The 19,295-nt window shown below is 40.9% G+C and overlaps 1 protein-coding gene across 1 annotated transcript in view; it reads left to right on the top strand.

Moving 5' to 3' along the window:
- adamts17 (ADAM metallopeptidase with thrombospondin type 1 motif, 17) overlaps window positions 1-19,295 on the top strand; it is a 215,791-nt gene that overhangs the window by 39,836 nt on the left and 156,660 nt on the right. The window contains 2 exon segments of the mRNA XM_034222448.1: window positions 5,367-5,483; window positions 5,486-5,540. Coding sequence (XP_034078339.1) covers window positions 5,367-5,483; window positions 5,486-5,540 — 172 coding nt within the window.

Below are 19,295 nucleotides of genomic sequence, written 5' to 3'. Positions count from 1 at the left end.
TTGATTACAGTAACTCAGGGCACCTGGGTCTGGTGTCCTGCAGCTATTTGAAGCCTCTCTGCTCCTCTCTGGTCTCTCTCTGCTTTTTCCTGCAGGCACCCGACTCTGATGAGTATAAACCATGAGTTGACTTGAACAGTGTTGTGCAAATAAACAGCTTTACCTACCCGTTGACATGTTGTGTCTCCTTTTTGTTGTGGCCTTTTGAGCCAGGTCGCAACAGTATGTTAAAGAGCATTATTTTTCTATTCAGAGTTTCTCACAGTACTGCAATAACTTCCATAACTAAATGGATTTATGCTTCAGAGATGAAATCAAACTTCTGCAGCTCAGAAAGGAGGGATTTCAGAACACCTCACATCCTCCCACAGCTGTCTCCATGGTTATGATATACTTCCCTCCCCAGCTAATGCCTATGAATAGTATCATGTCGCTGTGTTTGTGGAGCTGCAGAAATACTTTAATCCATCCTCCAGTCCACGTTCTGCTGGCTAACAGCATTTGTTATCCGGGGGCTCAGCCAGGAGTGGAATGTGTGTGAAGCGTTGGAGCAGAGGAGCTGCTGCTGTGTTTTATAGCATACCTCTGTGCTGCAGTCAGAGCAGGCATCAGTCTGCTCTCTGCCGCTGTGCAGACCTCACACATTTTTGCTGGAAAGTGTGCAAAACAGCATTACTACAGTTTGCACTCTGACATGAGAGCTGATTTGATTTATAGATTTATAGAGTGTCTACACTTTGCTCTCGCAAGAGTTTCTCAGAAGCAGCAGAGAGTTTCTTGACCACTTAGAGCAGTGATTCTCAAATGGGGTACGTTGGGGTACTGCAGGGGGTACGTGAGATAAAAAAAATAAAAAAAAGGTTAATTAAAAAAATAATCTTAGTAAAATAAGTTAAATAGAAAACACAATGTTAAATAAAACATTCCTAGAACCACCAAGGGGGTCCTCATATAAACCTGTCAAATGTGTGTATTGTATTTTATAGTTTTTCACAATAACATATTACTTAAATTGAAAAACTGTGTTATGTTATTTTTTTTTCATGCATAAAATTAAAATATCCTTAGTGTGTTGTAATTTATACCACGAAGGAGTTAATACATCACACCCTGAGGGAACATCACTATATTGTAATTATTCATATAGGCTTTTTCGATCAAAACATTTCGGGATCGGTCAGGGGTTACTTGGCTGAGAAAATGTTTCAAAGGGGGTACATTACTGAACAAAGTTTGAGAAGCACTGACTTAGAGGATGGAGTTGGAGCTTCATGTCGGGCTGACTGCCCAGCACATTTTATTCAAGCCCACATGTTCCATATAAAATGTGTAACAGCCAGTTACAATTTGAATGATATAAGTTATTCTGATATGATAAACAGTTTATTTGCATAAATGCAATCCGCTGTTACACCGCTGCCTTTTATAAAAGTAACATAATAGGAGGGCCTATTATGGTTTTCCCTCTCCTGTACTGTGTTGTATAGTTTTCTGTGCATGTAAATGGTCTGCAAAGGCTAAAATCCCTGTGTTCCGTCCAGAGGGAGTTTCTCCCCCCCCCTCCTTTGTTTTCTTCTGTAATATAATGACATCACTATGCAGAGGTGTGGACTCGAGTCACATGACTTGGACTCGAGTCAGACTCGAGTCACACATTTTATGACTTGAGACTCGACTTGACAACATCACAAAAGACTTGCGACTCGACTTGGACTTGAACACCAATGACTCGGGACTTGACTTGGACTTGAGCCTTCTGACTTGAGGTGACTTGCTACTTTAATTCAGAGGTCTCCAACACGCCGATCGCGAGCTGCCGCTAGAAGAGCAGACTCCCGTCGGGGAAAGCAGAATCTTCAGCCGCTCCTACTCTGGCTGAGAATCCTTGCAGGCAGGGGCGGGTCTTTATTTAGCTGGGCCACCATGCGGCCAATCATATGCGAGGACACACTAGGATCATACCATTATGTGAAAGAAGGGTGGGGGCACAGCATGTGCAGAGCGACGGGGAGACGGGGAGCCGGATTTAAATGCAAGCGCGTCGGAAAAAGTCAAGAAATGAGCGAAAACCGAAAAAAGAAGCAGCATCTGGCTGCTTTTCAATGATACTGGAGAAAGCAAAGCTGAGTGCAGGATTTCTAAAATGAGAATAACCTTCAGAGCAGGGTAAACACTCAGGATTTATTGTCAGAGGTGGGAGAAGTTCAGACAATTAAAAAAAGTTACAATCAGGGTTCCCGCGGGGTCTTAACAAGTCTTAAAAAGTCTTACATTTGATAATCAGAATTTAAGGCCTTAAAAAGGTCTTAAATATGATTCAGAAGGTCTTAAAAATTATCGGATTTGAAAGGTACTTCTGTGTTGCGATAGCGTCTAAATGTGTTTTGGGGGAAATGTCCGGGCTGCAAAGTAACCAGTACGGTAATAGCCTTTCAGTTCCCCCCAACAATTTGTATTGAATTAAATCAACATGGAACCAGTAATCACTAACTTTGTTTCCCCCGGCCCCTTGTTGGAGAACACCCAGCTAGTAACCTAGCAACCAAGCTTCAGCTCATGTAGCCTATCTTCGAATCTACTTACAAATAAATATGGGGAAGTGTAAGTTCAACCGTATTTGGTTGGAAAACATCTAATTTAGTGCTTGGTTGAAACCAGTGGAGGGAACGTGTTTGAAGCCCGCTGCACCTTTTGCAAAATAAATTAGTGTTTGTTTTGCTAATGTAGGGTTAGCTAATGTAGCGTTAGCTAGTGGAGCGTTAGCTAGTGCAGCAGCAGCTAGTGCAGCGTTAGCTAGTGCAGCAGCAGCTAGTGCAGCGTTAGCTAGTGGAGTGTTAGCTAGTGCAGCAGCTCCCGCAACAACACCGGGGGACCTCCGGGCGAAGTTTGGGTCTACGTCAACCCTAAAAGCGGAGGTGCTGTAGACGCTAAATACCGTAGATAAACACCAATCATACAACAGCAACGATGACATAGTGTAGCCAAGGCAGCAGAGCTCAGTCTGAATATAGCTCTTGTCACTCTCTCTCAGAGACACACTTCACACACACACACACACACACACACACACACACACACACACACACACACACACACACACACACACACACACACACACACACACACACACACACACACACACACACACACACTAGGGCTGCTCGATTATGGCAATAATCAAGATTATGTTGGTCAATAATTAATATCACGATTATTAAATATGATTATTCATTGACTTTGAAAACATCCATTTATTGAACTTTAAAACAGATAATAATTTGAACAGTATCTTTTGATCTGTTGATTACCCTGAACGTATAATTCAACTGAAAAACCAATACAAAAATTAATTAAATAAATGATACATTACTAAAAAATTCATTAGATCAAATATGTTGTAGTGCACTGTCACAACCTAGCAAAGCAAAATAATCGTTTTTTCCGATTATGTTGTTTTCGTAATTGTGGCAGGCCAAAATCGTAATTGCGATTAAAATATGATTAATTGCACAGCCCTAACACACACACACACACTCAAGCGCACACACATACACACTTTTTGTCTAACACGCTAACACAGTTCTGTACTGTTACGCTGTTGTGTTCAGTCATTGTTCTTATGTTGAACATGAATACATTTACTTTGTAAGTGATTATGGGACGTATTTCTTCTTTATATACATTTTCCTTCATACTTTATTGCCGTGAAATAGGTCTTAAATTCTATTCAAAGTGGTCTTAAAAAGGTGTTAAAAAGTCTTAAATTTGAGTTGGCGAAACCTGCAGGAACCCTGTACAATAAAAAGTCCTGCATTCAAAATGTTACAAGTAAAAGTACAAAAGTATTAGCATCAATATATACTTAAAGTACCACCTGCAGAGGGTTCTAGATTAAGGTGTTCTTTTCCCCATAGAGACCACCTGGCTGCACATTATCCCTTGCATAAAGATAGATTGTGGTCCCTTATAACATGTTGTACATAGTGGAAATAAACATTCTGGTCACCTTAACATCAGGGATCTTATCCATTAAACTCCTTCTGAATCAAACCGTCACGGTAGCCTTACCTTACTGATCCCTCTTAAATTAGAAAAACACACGTTACTTTACCAGCAGAGAGAAAATGGATTATTAAATTATTAATGTGACTAATAAAGAGCAATTTGATTATTAAGTATTATTCTGTTGATCGATGTCATTACATTTGGTGAAAAACACATAATGACTTGTTTATGACTCGTTTTGTCAAAGTTTAGGACTTGGACTTGACTTGAACTTGCCCATCCTGACTTGAGACTTGACTTGGACTTGCAAGACAATGACTTGAGACTTGACTTGGACTTGAGCGCAAAGACTTGAGACTTGACTCGGACTTGCAAAACAATGACTTGGTCCCACCTCTGTCACTATGTAACACTTGTGATTCTATTGGCTAGCACTCCAACACATTATACGTGATAGGCTAAGGGGCGGGACATCTCTAAGCGGCTAAGCGGCTGACCAATCACAAGAGAGCCGGCCAGTTAACCATGAACCTCAACATGAGCATAATATCTCCTTTTTAATATTCCATTGATAGTAATTCTGATCTCTGTCCTGGAGGAGCAATTAATATCTGATGGAGATATTTCTAACATCTAAGACAGGTGTCAGGAAGAGATGTGTGCACACACACACACACACACACACACACACACACACACACACACACACACACACACACACACACACACACACACACACACACACACACACACACACACACACACACACACACAAAAGCTGTACCTTGTATGCTGTCGTTCATCTTCAGGTATGTCGTACTTTGCATTGTACCGTTGTGACATTAGTCTTTATCTCTGGATTCACCATCAGACAACGTGAGGAGAACTGTCACTCTGTTAGAGAGCTTGAGTCTTTAGGGGGCGGAGGAGTGGACTTGTCTAGAAGACCACTGCAGTCCCACTTGTAGGGACACTCATTCTGACAGGGTTCTGCAGATGTTGTGCTAGTACTAGTAGATAAAAGACGTTTCTTTCAAAGCTTATGAAAACCAAACAATCGCGTCTAATATTTTCTGCAGTGCAAAATGGTTTATTATATAGAGTAGAATGAGCATTTGGTAATGGTTGTAAACCATACAAATGTATAGGGATGGAATGCTTTTATAAACTGGCTGTCAACAGAATCAATATTGTGTTAAATTAATAAGTGATCATTAGGGAAAAAAAGATACAGCAAAACAATGCTGCTGGTTGCATTATATTTAAACACGCTCCATTCACCATACAAGCTGTTAAACTGCTACTTTTCTCAACTGTAGAACAGTCTCCTAATGGGAATCACACTTTGATGTCTCGTACAGACTGGGTTCATCCACATCGGAGAGGAGCGCCTTTTCATCGAGCCACTGGGTGAACATCGCCCCTCACAGTCCTTCTCCGGACTGAAGCACCAGCTGCAGAGACACCAACGCTCTGCCCCCCCCCCGGCTCTGCTCTGCACGCTGACCCGCCACACTTCTGTGGGACTGCACAAGGTGAGTGTGACAGAGAGCCACACTGGAGAGCACCCCCCTACATACATCCATCATAACTTAGAAACAAATATTTTAGAGATGGAATAAACAGGAAACATAGTAGGGCTGCTCGATTATGGCAAAAATCATAATCACAATTATTTTGGTCAATATTGATATCACGATTATTTAATTCTTATTAATTGATTATTTAATTCATTGACTTTTAAAACATCCATTTATTGAACTTTAAAATAAATAATAATAATAATTTGAACAGTATCTTTAACAGTTGATTACCCTGAACTTTAAGTATAACTCAACTGCAAAGTATTCAGCTGAAGCCACATATTGTTCAACTTCCCCACGGCATTTGTCATATAGGGCATGCAGTGCAGATCTGGTGAAATGATGCCGAGATGGCATCGCTTGTCCATAGTGTTAACTAGTTGTCCATAGTGCTAACCAGTTGCTAACCGTACTAACTGGGCACATGTCTTTAGCTATGTAGAATGTGATGGCATCTGTTATATCTTTGTGTCTTTGCGAGCTGGTTGAGTAGGCCGTTGCACTGTAAAGCGCGTCCTTAATTGATGACTGTGATGTGGTGGATGAAGTCGAGGGGGCACGCTCGTGAACTGTCAACGGGGGGGCGGGGGAGCCTTGCTGCGGGGAAACTGTGGACCTCTGTCGCCTGTCAGCGCAACTGAAATGATGACGTTTATAAAAAGCGGGCCGAGCCGGCCCTCTGTGATTCTCCAGAACACAACGATGGCCAGTCCGCCCCTGCTGCATTTATTTTTGTTCAAAGAGCGGAATTCGTTTTACCTTTCTTGTTCACAAGTTGCTCTTGTTCTGCCATCTTTGCTCGCGCTGAACTCACACAACTATTGTCACTCACAACCTGGTTGAGAGGGCTTTTAGGGAGGGGCGAAAACGCACGCAGCAAAATAATTGTTTTATTTAGATTACGTTGTTTTCGTAATCGTTGCAAGCCAAAATCGTAATCGAGATTAAAATACGATAAATTGCACTATGTACTAAAACATAGTGCACTTGCTCATGTGAAGTCCATTTTGTGTTCAGATATGCAATCGCCTCAAATCCTTATATGTTTTCACAGCTCAGTATGGGCATTTATGTATAAAGAGAACTGGATACAGTGTTGGAGGAGGGACCCCGTTCATTCCTATGAAAGTTGTTCAGTAGCGCAAGAAGCCAAAATTGCCTGACTCTTGTGTACAAAAATACTCCTATCTAGGCCCATAGAGCATGAACAGGTTGCGTTTTTCTTGACTGACACTGAAGTTGTAGCACCTTTGTTTGGCTAGGCCTGTCGCGATAATCAATTAATTGACTTATCGTACGATAAATAAAAATGAACTCGATAACTTTTCTGAGCTCGATAAATTGCCGTTTACATGCGTGTTTGTTTACATATAGATGTGACCAACATTTTAGCCAGGCGCGCTGTGGCTGCTGGTGTCAGTACCATATGTGTTCGCCCTACCATATGTGTTCGGGGTCCGTCGCTTACCAATGACGTCACGCATTGTGATTGGCTGTACGGTAATCGCACGCTGATTGGTGTAACTAGGGGCGCTGACTAGCGTATACCGGGGGTACACGAATGAGTGTAGGTAGAGAGAGAGAGAGAGAAGGAGAAGAATAAGAGAAATCGGGGTTGTTAAAATGGTGACCGAGATTTCAGCTAAGTACTTCTCACAGGAAAAGAGGGATGGAGGGATCAGAGCTCAGGAGACCAGCAGGAGACTGATGTCCAAGAATGAGTCAAAGCAGGACTTGTGCAACCTGGCAAAGTTCAAGAAGTCAGAAGATTGATCTTTATAATCTTAACCAGTTATATATATGCAGTTCCCCTGTTAATACATATTTAAAAATGATTTGGCTTTGTCAATATAAATTATTTCCCTTATATCTTTTACTATCTTGTATAGAGGTTCGAAAGGGTAACATTGCCAATTTAGAAATACAAAACGATGTAGGTTAGTTATCCTAAAAATAAGCTCATATTTGAATTCCCCATAAAAAAACACATAATTTAGACACCCCCATGTTAGGATTTCCTTCAGATTCATGTTAGCACCTGAGTATGACCCGCCCTATTGGTGTATGATCAAATTTGATTTCTAATTTTAAATAAAGGAAACAAATTCACAGTTATTGTCAAACAGGAGTTAAATACATTTCTTGCTTATTCTAAAAATGTATTTCACCATATTCATATTTAAATGATTGGGAAATTACGTTGTAATGATAATAAATCCCCTCCCTCGTTCAGATTAATGTCGATTGTTATTTTTTATGTTTGAATGTTAAAAAATAACAATCTACAGTGTTGTAGAGCCGATGAATGGGAGTCGGAGGTGGCGTTTTTAGTATGGAAGTCACTCCACACTTTATTTTCCATCACATTACAGCAAAGCAGGATGATCTTGTATACACGCTACACAAGCTAGAATGACAACACAACAACGGTGCACTCACTAACTCGTCCATGGTGCAACACACACTATATAACCCAGTGAATTGTGTCCCGTAAATGTCACCACAGTGTAAACATAATTATGTAAATAACCCAATTTGTGTTCTGTGAAACGTAAAAGGATATTACATTGTTTTTGTTACTTTCGTTGCAGTGTCTTAAATGTCATTTAGGTTAACTTCCTGTTTTATTTAGAATTATTATTATTACCTATTGGGTTGCCGTACAGCCAATGCGTGATGTCATTGGTAAGCGTAACGGACCCCGAACACATCTGGTAGGCCGAACACATATGGTACCTACACCGGCCAGGCGTGCTGTGAGGGCTCACACACAGCCAGGTCAGGACACTCTGCGTGCAGCAGTGTAGTAGCCAAATTAATAATATAGAGACAAGCAGGAGACAACGTGTGACTTACTCGAGGGGAATTTGAAGTTAAATGGAAGTGGTTGCAAAACCTAATACCACATCTCCGGTGTGGGAATATTTTGGATTTAAGCCAAATCAACGAGGCGAACCTACGGACTTGAATGAGCCGGGTGGTGTGTTGCATTTGTTTAAAAAGGTAGCAACAAAAGCTAGCAATACGACCAACCTTAAACTGCACCTGAAACACAACCTACCCATTCCGTTTTCCCAGCTGGGAGCAAACACGGCAGCTGGAGATGGAGAGCCCCCCAGAAATCTTTCATAGGGGTGGCCAAATGGGGCCACTGAAAATCTTGGGTGGCCCACCAAAACCAATAATTTAATTGTCGTAAAAGTATAGACTAGATGAAAACAATGGCAAAGAGAATCACCTACTGATATACTGATATACTTTGGTTTCTTATTTTACATTTTCTGATACTATTCAGTGAATATAATACGGATAGTTAACATTTTACTTCAAACAACATTTAAAAGAACCTTGTTTTGTGTTATGTATACATGTGTTGGTGATTTATTGTTTTGTTTTTTATATAGTTGTTCTTTCCTTTTAAAAAGACAAATACAGCTTAATTAAAATAAGTTCCTTTATTGTAAGGCACAAAATGTTCAGCATTCTCAACACATACAATACACAACAGCAACACAACATGTTCTTCAGTTATATTATGTCTCTAGGTTATAAATAGTTTTAGACTGAACAAAGCTGTTTGTGTCACACTGGGATCAAAGATGATTGACATGACTTTATTAAATCAAGTTTTAAAACATGATTATTTTATTTCAACAGGACCCAAAAACACAAGGGGTATAAAATGGTAAATACATACTGTGATTGAACACAAAAACACCATCTATTATTGACCTTTATAGCAAATTAAAAACATTATAAATGATACAAAACACCACCTTTTAGCAGGGGCGGCGGGTGCTGTAGGCTAGGGAAGGCTAAGCCTTCCCAAATATTTGTGTCACTGCATCCTGGTAAAATAAAAATATAATGTATTTGACATTAGCGCTGCTATGCAGCCACCTGTGCACTGTACCACGAAGCCAGTTCAACAGACCCTGGATATGCTTGAGTTATCTTAACTAACCCTAACAAACGCGCTCTCGCTAAGCGGTCCTACGACGCTGGTTATCAACTCGGTAAATCAAGCCAGGATTTCTCTCTCCAGCTGAGAATGCGTTCACGTGAAAGGGGCGGGGTTAGCTACATTTGACCAATCACAAACAGGGACAAGTCAGTGTGCGAAAAAGTACACGTCCCACCGTCCGGGACGTGTTATTTACAATATCGGACAAGTAGATCTTTCAATTGACTTGTCCGGCGGACAAGTGAAGTTTTTCGGCCTGATTTATTGACAAATTATTGATACATTCAGTTTACAAAAGGCAGAACTCATTCGCAAATTGTACGTGTCCGCCATTGTTCGTTTAGAAGTGTTAGTTTCGGTTCTGCTTGTCGATTCCTAACGGCCCGTCCACACTACAGCGTCGACAGCTTCAATCTGCCCATTCACTTTGAATGGGGTGACGTCACGTTGCCTCGCTTTTTCGCCGAACTGAATTGTGGGTAGCATAGCGGTCCGTCTCCGGCGTCAGAAGTTGAACAATGTTCAACTTCTGACGCCGGAGACGATTTAGTGGTCTGTAAATCGTTGGATAATTTTTTTGAAACTAAATAAACTACCCAGTATGAACACTTGTATAGCCCTTATTAAAAACATTCGTTCCTCAAGTTGTAATAATGTGCTAATAACGTTATTCTGAGAGTTATTTCCCTCTGCATTATGAACGCGCATCTAACCCACGGGACCGCGCCGCCCGGCACGTTCATGTTACGTGTCCCGACCAATCAGAGCACACTGTGCTCACAGGGAGGGTGGGGGCTGGAGCTATTGGAGCTACAACGAGCCGTTAAAGGCAGAGAGTGAAATTCAGTGAATACACGTAGTTTACAGAGATGCTGTTTGAGAAACCAATGTGAGTTGCATTTATCTTTACCCATGGATGCACAATAAGAACGGATCCATATCGTCTCACAGAGCTGTAATAATGGATATATTGCACATGTTTGCTATAATTCATTATCATACTACATGGGCTGTATGATTAAATCTTGTACCGTAAATGTTGTATTAAATAAAGTTAATATTACTTATTATTATAAGTGTATATATATATATACAGTGCAATAATTATTTCATGCTAAATGAAGCTCTGTTGCTTGGATATCACTAGATCCTGTTACAGCGTAATATAAGTACATAACGATTGACGCAGCTGCCCCCCCCACTGTAGAGCCTTGCCCCCCCAGCTGCCCCCCTAACTTTTGTTTCCCTAAAACTGTACTAAAACAAACCTACACTATTTCCACAAGCTTCTCAAGCAACAAAACAAGCATTACATTAGTTAAAATTGAATCATTTTAAATATCATTTTAGGCCCGTTAAAAACGCAGCTACGGCCCTGCATTAAACTGCGGAGCGGCGTTCACACAGACCGCGGCTCACACCGCTGCAGAGAGGGAGGGAGCTAGCTGTCCCAGCACCTATCGATCAGCTTCCCCTGGGAGCATTTCCCTTTCCACTAGTTTTGTTTTTACTAAGGACGAGAGCTTGAAACTAAATATTAATAAAACGCTGCCGTTTGAATCGATAGCGTTTAACAGACGGGCGCTGTTTGGGGCGTTACGTTACAAAATACTACGCAGACAGCGTTAGCTGGGAGATCGATCACTTTGCTAAACTACGCGGTAGCCTACTATTAAATCCACGTAAACTACACATCACAGCCATGAGGCCAGATCAATGAAACCAGGATTCATCCTTTACCGTAAAAACTGGATCCAAACACAGCTGCATGTGTGCGCTTGATCAATACTTTCTGATGTTATATTTATGATATGCTACATATTAGCTAGGCTACATGGCCCTAACGTGTAAAGTTATACAAGCATTTGTACCAGTGCTTTTCACAAGTAGACTCTTGCAGGCCAGAGTATTGGAGTGATTCAACAACAGCAAAAAGACATATGAGAAGTGATCAGGACGAACAGAAAGAGGAAAAGGAAAAGAGAGACGAAGAGACCAGGAGGGTCAGAGCAGGAGGAAGAGGAGGAGATGAAGAGACCAGGAGGCTCAGAGCAGGAGGAAGAGGAGGAGATGAAGACATTAGTGAAGAAGAAGAAATATATGTGAGGAATAAAGATGAAGTATCAGAAAGAGGGCCAGAGGCAGGGATCAGGAGGCAGATGAAACTCCAGCTGGACCACATGGTATGTTCTTATTCTCCTTACATATTCCATTAAAGCAGCACAATCTAGCAGCTCTTAGTATTGACTAATATTGATTGAAATGTGTTGCTGCACAGGTCACCTTTAGCTCTCTGAAGAGATGGGTGATGTCATTTGTGTACTTAATTATAATTAAGTACTTACAGTATGCAGAATTCTGGGTATTCTCTGAATCGGGTGCCTTTGGGTCTTTATATCTTTGAAAAATGAAACCAAAATGTTTGGTCATAACATCTGGTAGTGGACTACTTACATTTTCCCACCTCTGGCACAACATATAAATAATTACTAGGAATTTCCTTGAAAAAATGTAACAGGGTTGAAGTTTTTGACAAAAAGTAGGCATGAGACCTTGTTTAGCTAAGATATGGCACCACATGGAAGTCAAGGACATTACAAAATTGTAATATTTTGCAAAACTATTGTTTATTTTTGTAATAAACAATTATTTACTATTATTAATTCATACAACATAGTTGAAATGTTGAGCTTGTCAATCTTAATCTGAAATATAGGTAAGAGAAGAAACTGACACTTTTGTGATGTAATTCCCTCAATGCAGATCACGGACTGATCCATTATTTTAATAGGAGGGTAAATGGTATGGCGTGACGGGGTTGAAACAAACTGAGGGACAATATTGCAATTTCATAGATAATTCAAGTATTTTTTCAGAATTGATTTTTGATCAGTTAAAGTTGACAAGCATGTGATTATATTAGCAGCAACATTTTGGGATAATTGGCCATTTTGATTTGTTTAATATTAAATTAATATGTAATAATGCTTAGTGATGACATGCAAATATGTCTGTCTAAGACAACCAATTTTTTTTAAAACAAAATATATATTTAATTTTACATTGTAATGCAAAACAACCTGTTCCATTAATTCATTGCTTTAAAATACATTTTGTAATTTCCTTTCATTTAAAATGGTTGAGGTAAGCTTGGGGGACTCAAAGGGCACCCGATTGTTTGTCTGAACACCTTGTTTCTCTTGTACATTAAGAACACTTGTGTTAGGGCATGAATTAACAATACATAGGTTATATAGAGTATAACATACCACGTACTGTCCGCCCTCCTATGCCATCCTGGCATGACCTCTTGCCTCCCCTTTGCCCCCCCCCCATTTAAAATGTTCTAGAACCGCCACTGGAACTAACTAAACAATGCAGAGATTATTTTTATATAATTGTATTCAATAACCGTAAGACATTAAACAGTATGAAGTGATTTGTAAATAGGAATACAGATTTTACTTAATGTTTTCATAAATATATTTTTCTCCCAGTTTGACTTATTTTTACCCTCTCAAAGAACCGGAATCGAGAACCGAAAATAACCGGAATCGAAAAGCAGAACCGGAATCGTTAAAATCCAAACGATACCCAACCCCATGTGTGATGCAGTACAATCTTACCGCTCACTTACGTTAGCGGTGTCGTAAAAACCGTGGGAAAATGTAAAATACGATGACAAAGAAGAAGATTCCAGTGGCCCCAATGTTTGTCCATTCTGGACAAGTGAAAAATGTATTCGGACAAGTAAATTGCCAAACTCACTTGTCCATGGACAAGTACTCTCTAAAAACTTTTTCTCACACTGCAAGTGTACTGACAGCGCAGCGTCATACTTCATTAATGAAAAGTAAACTAATATTAGACGAATATGAACTTTAAACATCCATGATGACTTAAACATATAATCCAGGATACAAGCCACATAGTTGCACCTGCAAGGAGAATACAGAACAACTGGTTAAAAAATAAATAAACTACAGAGTGTTTGAAAGCGTAACAGTTTTATGATATCACTGCCCCATCTAAGACACGAGTGGATCTGACTTTAATTACATTTGAGTTGAGTGTTTCGTCAACTTAATGTGTTGCTTAAAATAATGCTTCTGCATACAGTATGTGACACTGTGAGTGTTGCACGGCCAGATACGGCTCAGCTGACTCAGATAAGGAGATAATATAGGCTATATTATGATATTATATGATCGATGATCTGATTGAATGTGATATGAATGATAAGTGCGACACGTCGGCGTCTTCTCTGCATACAGCAGTTTAAACTGTATTTCCTTTATCCTGTAATATGACTTGATAGATTTAAACTCCGCACACCGAGCTCTGATTGGTCAGCAGGCGGTGCTTTCACTGAGTTGAGTTATTTTCTATAGACGCCGGAGGTGGGCAGCGTCAGGTCAAAAAAAGTGATTTAGCCTTCCCAAACCTGAGCCTCACGCCTATGCCTTTTAGTATTAGACAGAAAATAGGTGACGAGACATATTTCTATTTTTTTTTTTAGATTAGGCCACTGTGGTGAGAGTAATACATATAGCTTGTATTCCATTTGTTTTGAAAATGTATATTTATACTGGTTACCCTTTTTTTTATTAGCATACAGAACATTATGAAAACAAACTTGACTAATGGTCGGCTCATAACCTCAGAACACAGAAGAGGAAAAACTGCATAGATTCTCGTTTCATTTTGAAGGAGCTGCAGACCTAAAGTATGTAGAAGACTTAAATGATTAAAAAGGTCACAATCACATTAATAAAACTGTACTTAGGTTTTAGTTTCACTTTTACAAAACAGAGTTCCACATGTACTTTCTAGCATGTATAGCCATCTCCTCACTAGCCTATATGCTGCTCTCCTGTCAGCTCTGTCTCTCCTTTACTCATCTTCTTCTTAAAATAAGAAGAGATGTCTGTTGACTTTCTCTTCATTTTCTGCAAATTGACTGTGATTACACACAGTCAGAGATGGGGTCGTTACTAAAAAAAAGTAATATATTACATATTACTTTACTCGTTACTTTACTCGTTACTTTACTCGCAGGGCCGGCCCGCCCCTCCCTACAGGCAGATCACGCAGACTGCTAAAGTTTCAAATGTTCTCTTTAGTTCAGTTTCCATTGTCGCATAAGACTGATCCAGATCCTGAATGTTTTCCTATCTGACCGTGGCTGTCCTCTGTCTCCTGCTATCTGTATATTTTGCGCAGTCTATCTCTGCTCACCCTGTTGCTTTGTAACGCGTTACACCCAACTCTGCACACAGCAGTGATTAATAGTAGCCTACGCATTACACCAGCCCAGCATACCGACATCAGCTAACGTTAGCTTAGCAAGCTAAACTAACGCTAACTAGGATAGCCGCCAAAGTGTGTTTACAGACGAATTATACCTGAAGTCAAGCCAGCCTTTACTGAGCCCCGAGCCTGTTTTCCAGGTCTTCCCGTGTTTTTCTCGTTTTAATGCCATTGAACACACATTTTGATCAGAATAACAGCTAAAGGTTAGCATATCTCCGTGTTTTGCTACCTAAAGCTAACACACTAAAGCCTAAGTGTTGTGGGGCTTAACAGGCAACAAACGTATACGACTTACCTTCTAGAAGTCTGGTGGATTTTTGTCAACTCCAGTCCAGTCAGTAGAAAGAAACGTTTTGCTGCAACCTGCTGCTGTCTGTGCGAGTATCAGAGTGGTTCGCGCGAGTATCAGAGTGGTGCGCGCGAGTATCAGAGTGGTGCGCGCGAGTATCAGAGTGGTGCGCGCGAGTATCAGAGTGGTGCGCGCGAGTATCAGAGTGGTGCGCACGAGTATCAGAGTGGTGCGCCGAGTATCAGAGTGTTACCATGGTAGCAGTGGGAGAGGGAGGGGCTGCAGTATGAGCGTTGGAAGCTCAAATCAAGCGACTCTCTGGCTGTGTATTTGTTGTTAAATATCAGATAAACTACTACGCATACGTGACTGGCGAGGCGGTGTGTGTGGTGGGGGGGCCAGTGGGGGGGCCAACAAAAATATCAGGGTGGCCATGGCCCCCCCTGGCCCCCCCTGCTGGCGCCGCTGCACCTTCCCAACAGTTTACAATCAAAGATGCATTTGCCCAACAATGCAAACATGTTGTTGTTCCTTGCTCGAAAACTTTGAAATACAGATTTGGATATGGCCTGTTGAGGCATCTGGGTCTTTGGACAGTGGACTGTACACTTGACTGTTGTTTTAAGGAGGTTTGTTTTGCTTGTGAGACAATGTGTGCTCATATTTATTTGTATATATATATATATATATATATATATATATATATATATATATATATATATATATTAGGGCTGTCAAACGATTACAATTTTTAATCAGATTAATCACAGCTTAAAAATGAATTAATCATGATTAATCACCATTCGAACCATGTCCAAAATATGCCATTTATTTATGCATATTGTTGTGGGAATGGAAAGATAAATGAAAGAAGGCGGATATATCCATTTAACATACAGTGTGTATGTTTATTATAACATTTTTCTGCGTGTCAAAATGAAAGACAGCCCACACACTTATCAATCATCAAACCGTGGGGTCTTAATTCATTACGTGTTGATTTCTATCAACGGGGGAGTACTTCAGGAAAGTCGACAGGGGGGCGGCTAGTGGAGTACTTCGTGACCACAGAGTGTGAACGTTGTGATCAGCTGTTTTAGCGCAGTTCTCCAGTGAAGGGGGGGAGTCTCCCTCCGTAGCCGGTTGGCGTAGTTTTGGCACAATTCCGTTGTACAGACCGACGTTAACAGCAGCCCTGTCTGTGCACACTGCACACGGAGACCGACTCTGTCGTTCGGTGATCTAACCGCCTTCTGGAAAAGCTTCACAAGTACGTCGGTACGCAAATGCGCTTTGTGACACAAGTGACGGTACGCATTTCAGAGAGATTACGCACATAACCTGCGTACCAGTTATGTGCACCCCTGTACTACAGCAAAAGTATTCTCCGTCGGGACTTCCTGCAACAACACCACGCCGTTATCAAAGATGTTCTATTGAGAAGACGATCACTACGTGACAAAAGTTTTCAAAACCGTGGCTACTGAAATCAATCTTACTAACTGCTGTCTGTGCAATTTACTCCGCGCGAGTTGGCAGACTTTATTTTGCTTACTTTAACATCATTTTTCATGGTGGGGCTAAGCCATTTCTTGGTATGGGTGTAGCCTACCCCAGCCATACCCTGGCGCTGCCACTGGTGGCACGTATGGGGCGGGCCATTCTGCACATGCGTTAAATGCGTTAAATATTTTAACGCAATTAATTCAAAAAATTAATTACCGGCGTTAACGCGATAATTTTGACAGCACTAATATATATATTAGGGCTAACGCATTAATAACGCAAAAAAAAATTAACGCCACTAATTATTTTAACGCGATTAACGCATGTGTATTTTTTGTCCTCGGCCGCCCCGTAGTTTCAGAGCGCATCGAGTTTAAAATACCATCTACAAGCTGATGCTGACAGCCCCGCTCCTGCCGCCCGCTTGTGGCAGACCACACTTCCACGCTCACAGGCAGGCACCGACTGGCTGTTGGGAGGACCGGGAGGGTGTCTGTATGTGTGGCCCGAGCGAGCGAGAGAGAGACCTTACGTGCATTGTTGTTGTTAGCATCTGGTGCTAGCTAGCTGCACTAACGGATATGGAGCTGTTTAAATGAAAACAGAGGAGCGACATTTCGCCACAACTGCGCCGAGCACTTGACTTTATGCAGGAAGCCAGACAGTGGGACATTGTACGAAAAGACAGCACACTCAGCACGGATAGTGCAACATGATTGCAGCGTCCAGGCAGCTCCGGTTCGAGCATATGCCTTGAGTTGCACATAGCTCCAACGATCCATCACTCACACACACACACACACACACACACACACACACACACACACACACACACACACACACACACACACACACACACACACACACACACACACACACACACACACACACACACACACACACACACACACACACACACACACACACACACACACACACACACACACACACACACACACACACACACACACACACACACACATTATTGTATGAGAGAGGTTTCAGGTTGAATTGAGACGAATATTTGTAATGTTCAGAGGTTGTTGTGTTTAATATTCATGAGAATATTTGTCATTGTTCAAATAATAATAAACATTAGCATAAAGCATATTTGTCCACTCATATGATACTAAGACTATTAAAAACTTGAAAAATATTCCTCTAAGGTACATTTAGAACAGATACAAAATGTGCGATTAATCGCGATTAACTATTTTAATCGACTGACAGCCCTTATATATATATATATATATATATATATATATATATATATATATTGAGAGAGAGAGCTCTGTTTTCCAGCCTGAGTCTATTTAATTGATTGTTTTGGTTGTGTGATTTTAATTAATTTGTTATAATTAAATGTATTTGTTTTATTTATTATATATCATTTATATATTTGAATATTATTTCACATTTCATTTGCAATGTTGAATGTTCAGTAAAAAAATATGTTTCAAAGGATGTACTTGAATTATTATTATATATCATCATTATGTCAGTGGTCTAAAATGGTCCGGGAAAATGTAATGTCCAACAAAATTAATTATCGTGACAGGCCTACGTTTGGCCAGTACAGAAATGTGCTTCAACGTCCAGCGCACTTCCAGGAGGCTTGAACGGGGTTACGTATTGTAACCCTTATATTACCACAGGCGGAGCCCTCTACTGGACTCTATGGGTACTACCTTACAGAAGCTGCAGCTGATTCAGAACGCTGCTGCTCGAGTCCTCACTAACACTAAGAAAGTGGATCACATCACTCCTGTTCTGAAGTCTTTACACTGGCTTCCTGTGTGTCAAAGAATAGATTTCAAAATACTGCTGCTGGTTTATAAAGCACTGAATGGTTTAGGCCCAAAATACATTTCTGACCTCCTGCTAAATGATGAACCATCCAGATCTCTCAGGTCTTCAGGGACTGGTCAGCTTTCTGTCCCCAGAGTCAGAACTAAACATGGAGAAGCAGCGTTCAGTTATTATGCTCCAAATATCTGGAACAAACTCCCAGAAACCTGCAGGTCCGCTGCAACTCTGACTACTTTTAAATCCAGGCTGAAGACTTTTCTTTTTGTCGCTGCTTTTAATTGAACTATTCATATCTTAGACTGCACTGTAACTTTGATCCATGTACTTTTTCTTTTAATGTTTCTTTTATTAGCTTTTCTTTTTAATGACTGATTTTAGATGCCATTTTCTTAATGTCTTTCATTTTTTGTAAAGCACTTTGAATTGCCTTGTGTTGAAAAGTGCTATATAAATAAACTTGCCTTGCCTTGCCTACCTTATCCTGCGTGCATTCCCCCACTGAGACTTCTATAGACGTAGCCGGCCTAGGGCGGGCCTACCTGAATGCGCGCGCATCACACCGTATATAAGGAGGCCTTGCCTCCTGCCCATCATCCTACACCTCTCTTCCGCGAGCGAAATAGGACAGACAGTGCCCTGAGTAGAGGGCTCAGCCTGTGCTAATATAACAATGGTTACAATACGTAACCCAACGTTATATCTCTCACAGGCTCCGCCCTCTACTGGACTCTATGGGTACAGTGGGTGGAGCCCTGATGTATGTACGCACTGTCGTCCAACACCATTCCACCCTACTGCCCCTGACCGGCTTTCCTGGTCAGCAGCT

Source organism: Gymnodraco acuticeps, unplaced genomic scaffold, assembly GCF_902827175.1.
Source record: "Gymnodraco acuticeps unplaced genomic scaffold, fGymAcu1.1, whole genome shotgun sequence".
NCBI lineage: Eukaryota > Metazoa > Chordata > Actinopteri > Perciformes > Bathydraconidae > Gymnodraco > Gymnodraco acuticeps.
The sequence above is the reverse complement of the archived record's forward strand: the minus strand, read 5'-3'. Positions and strand labels throughout refer to the sequence as shown.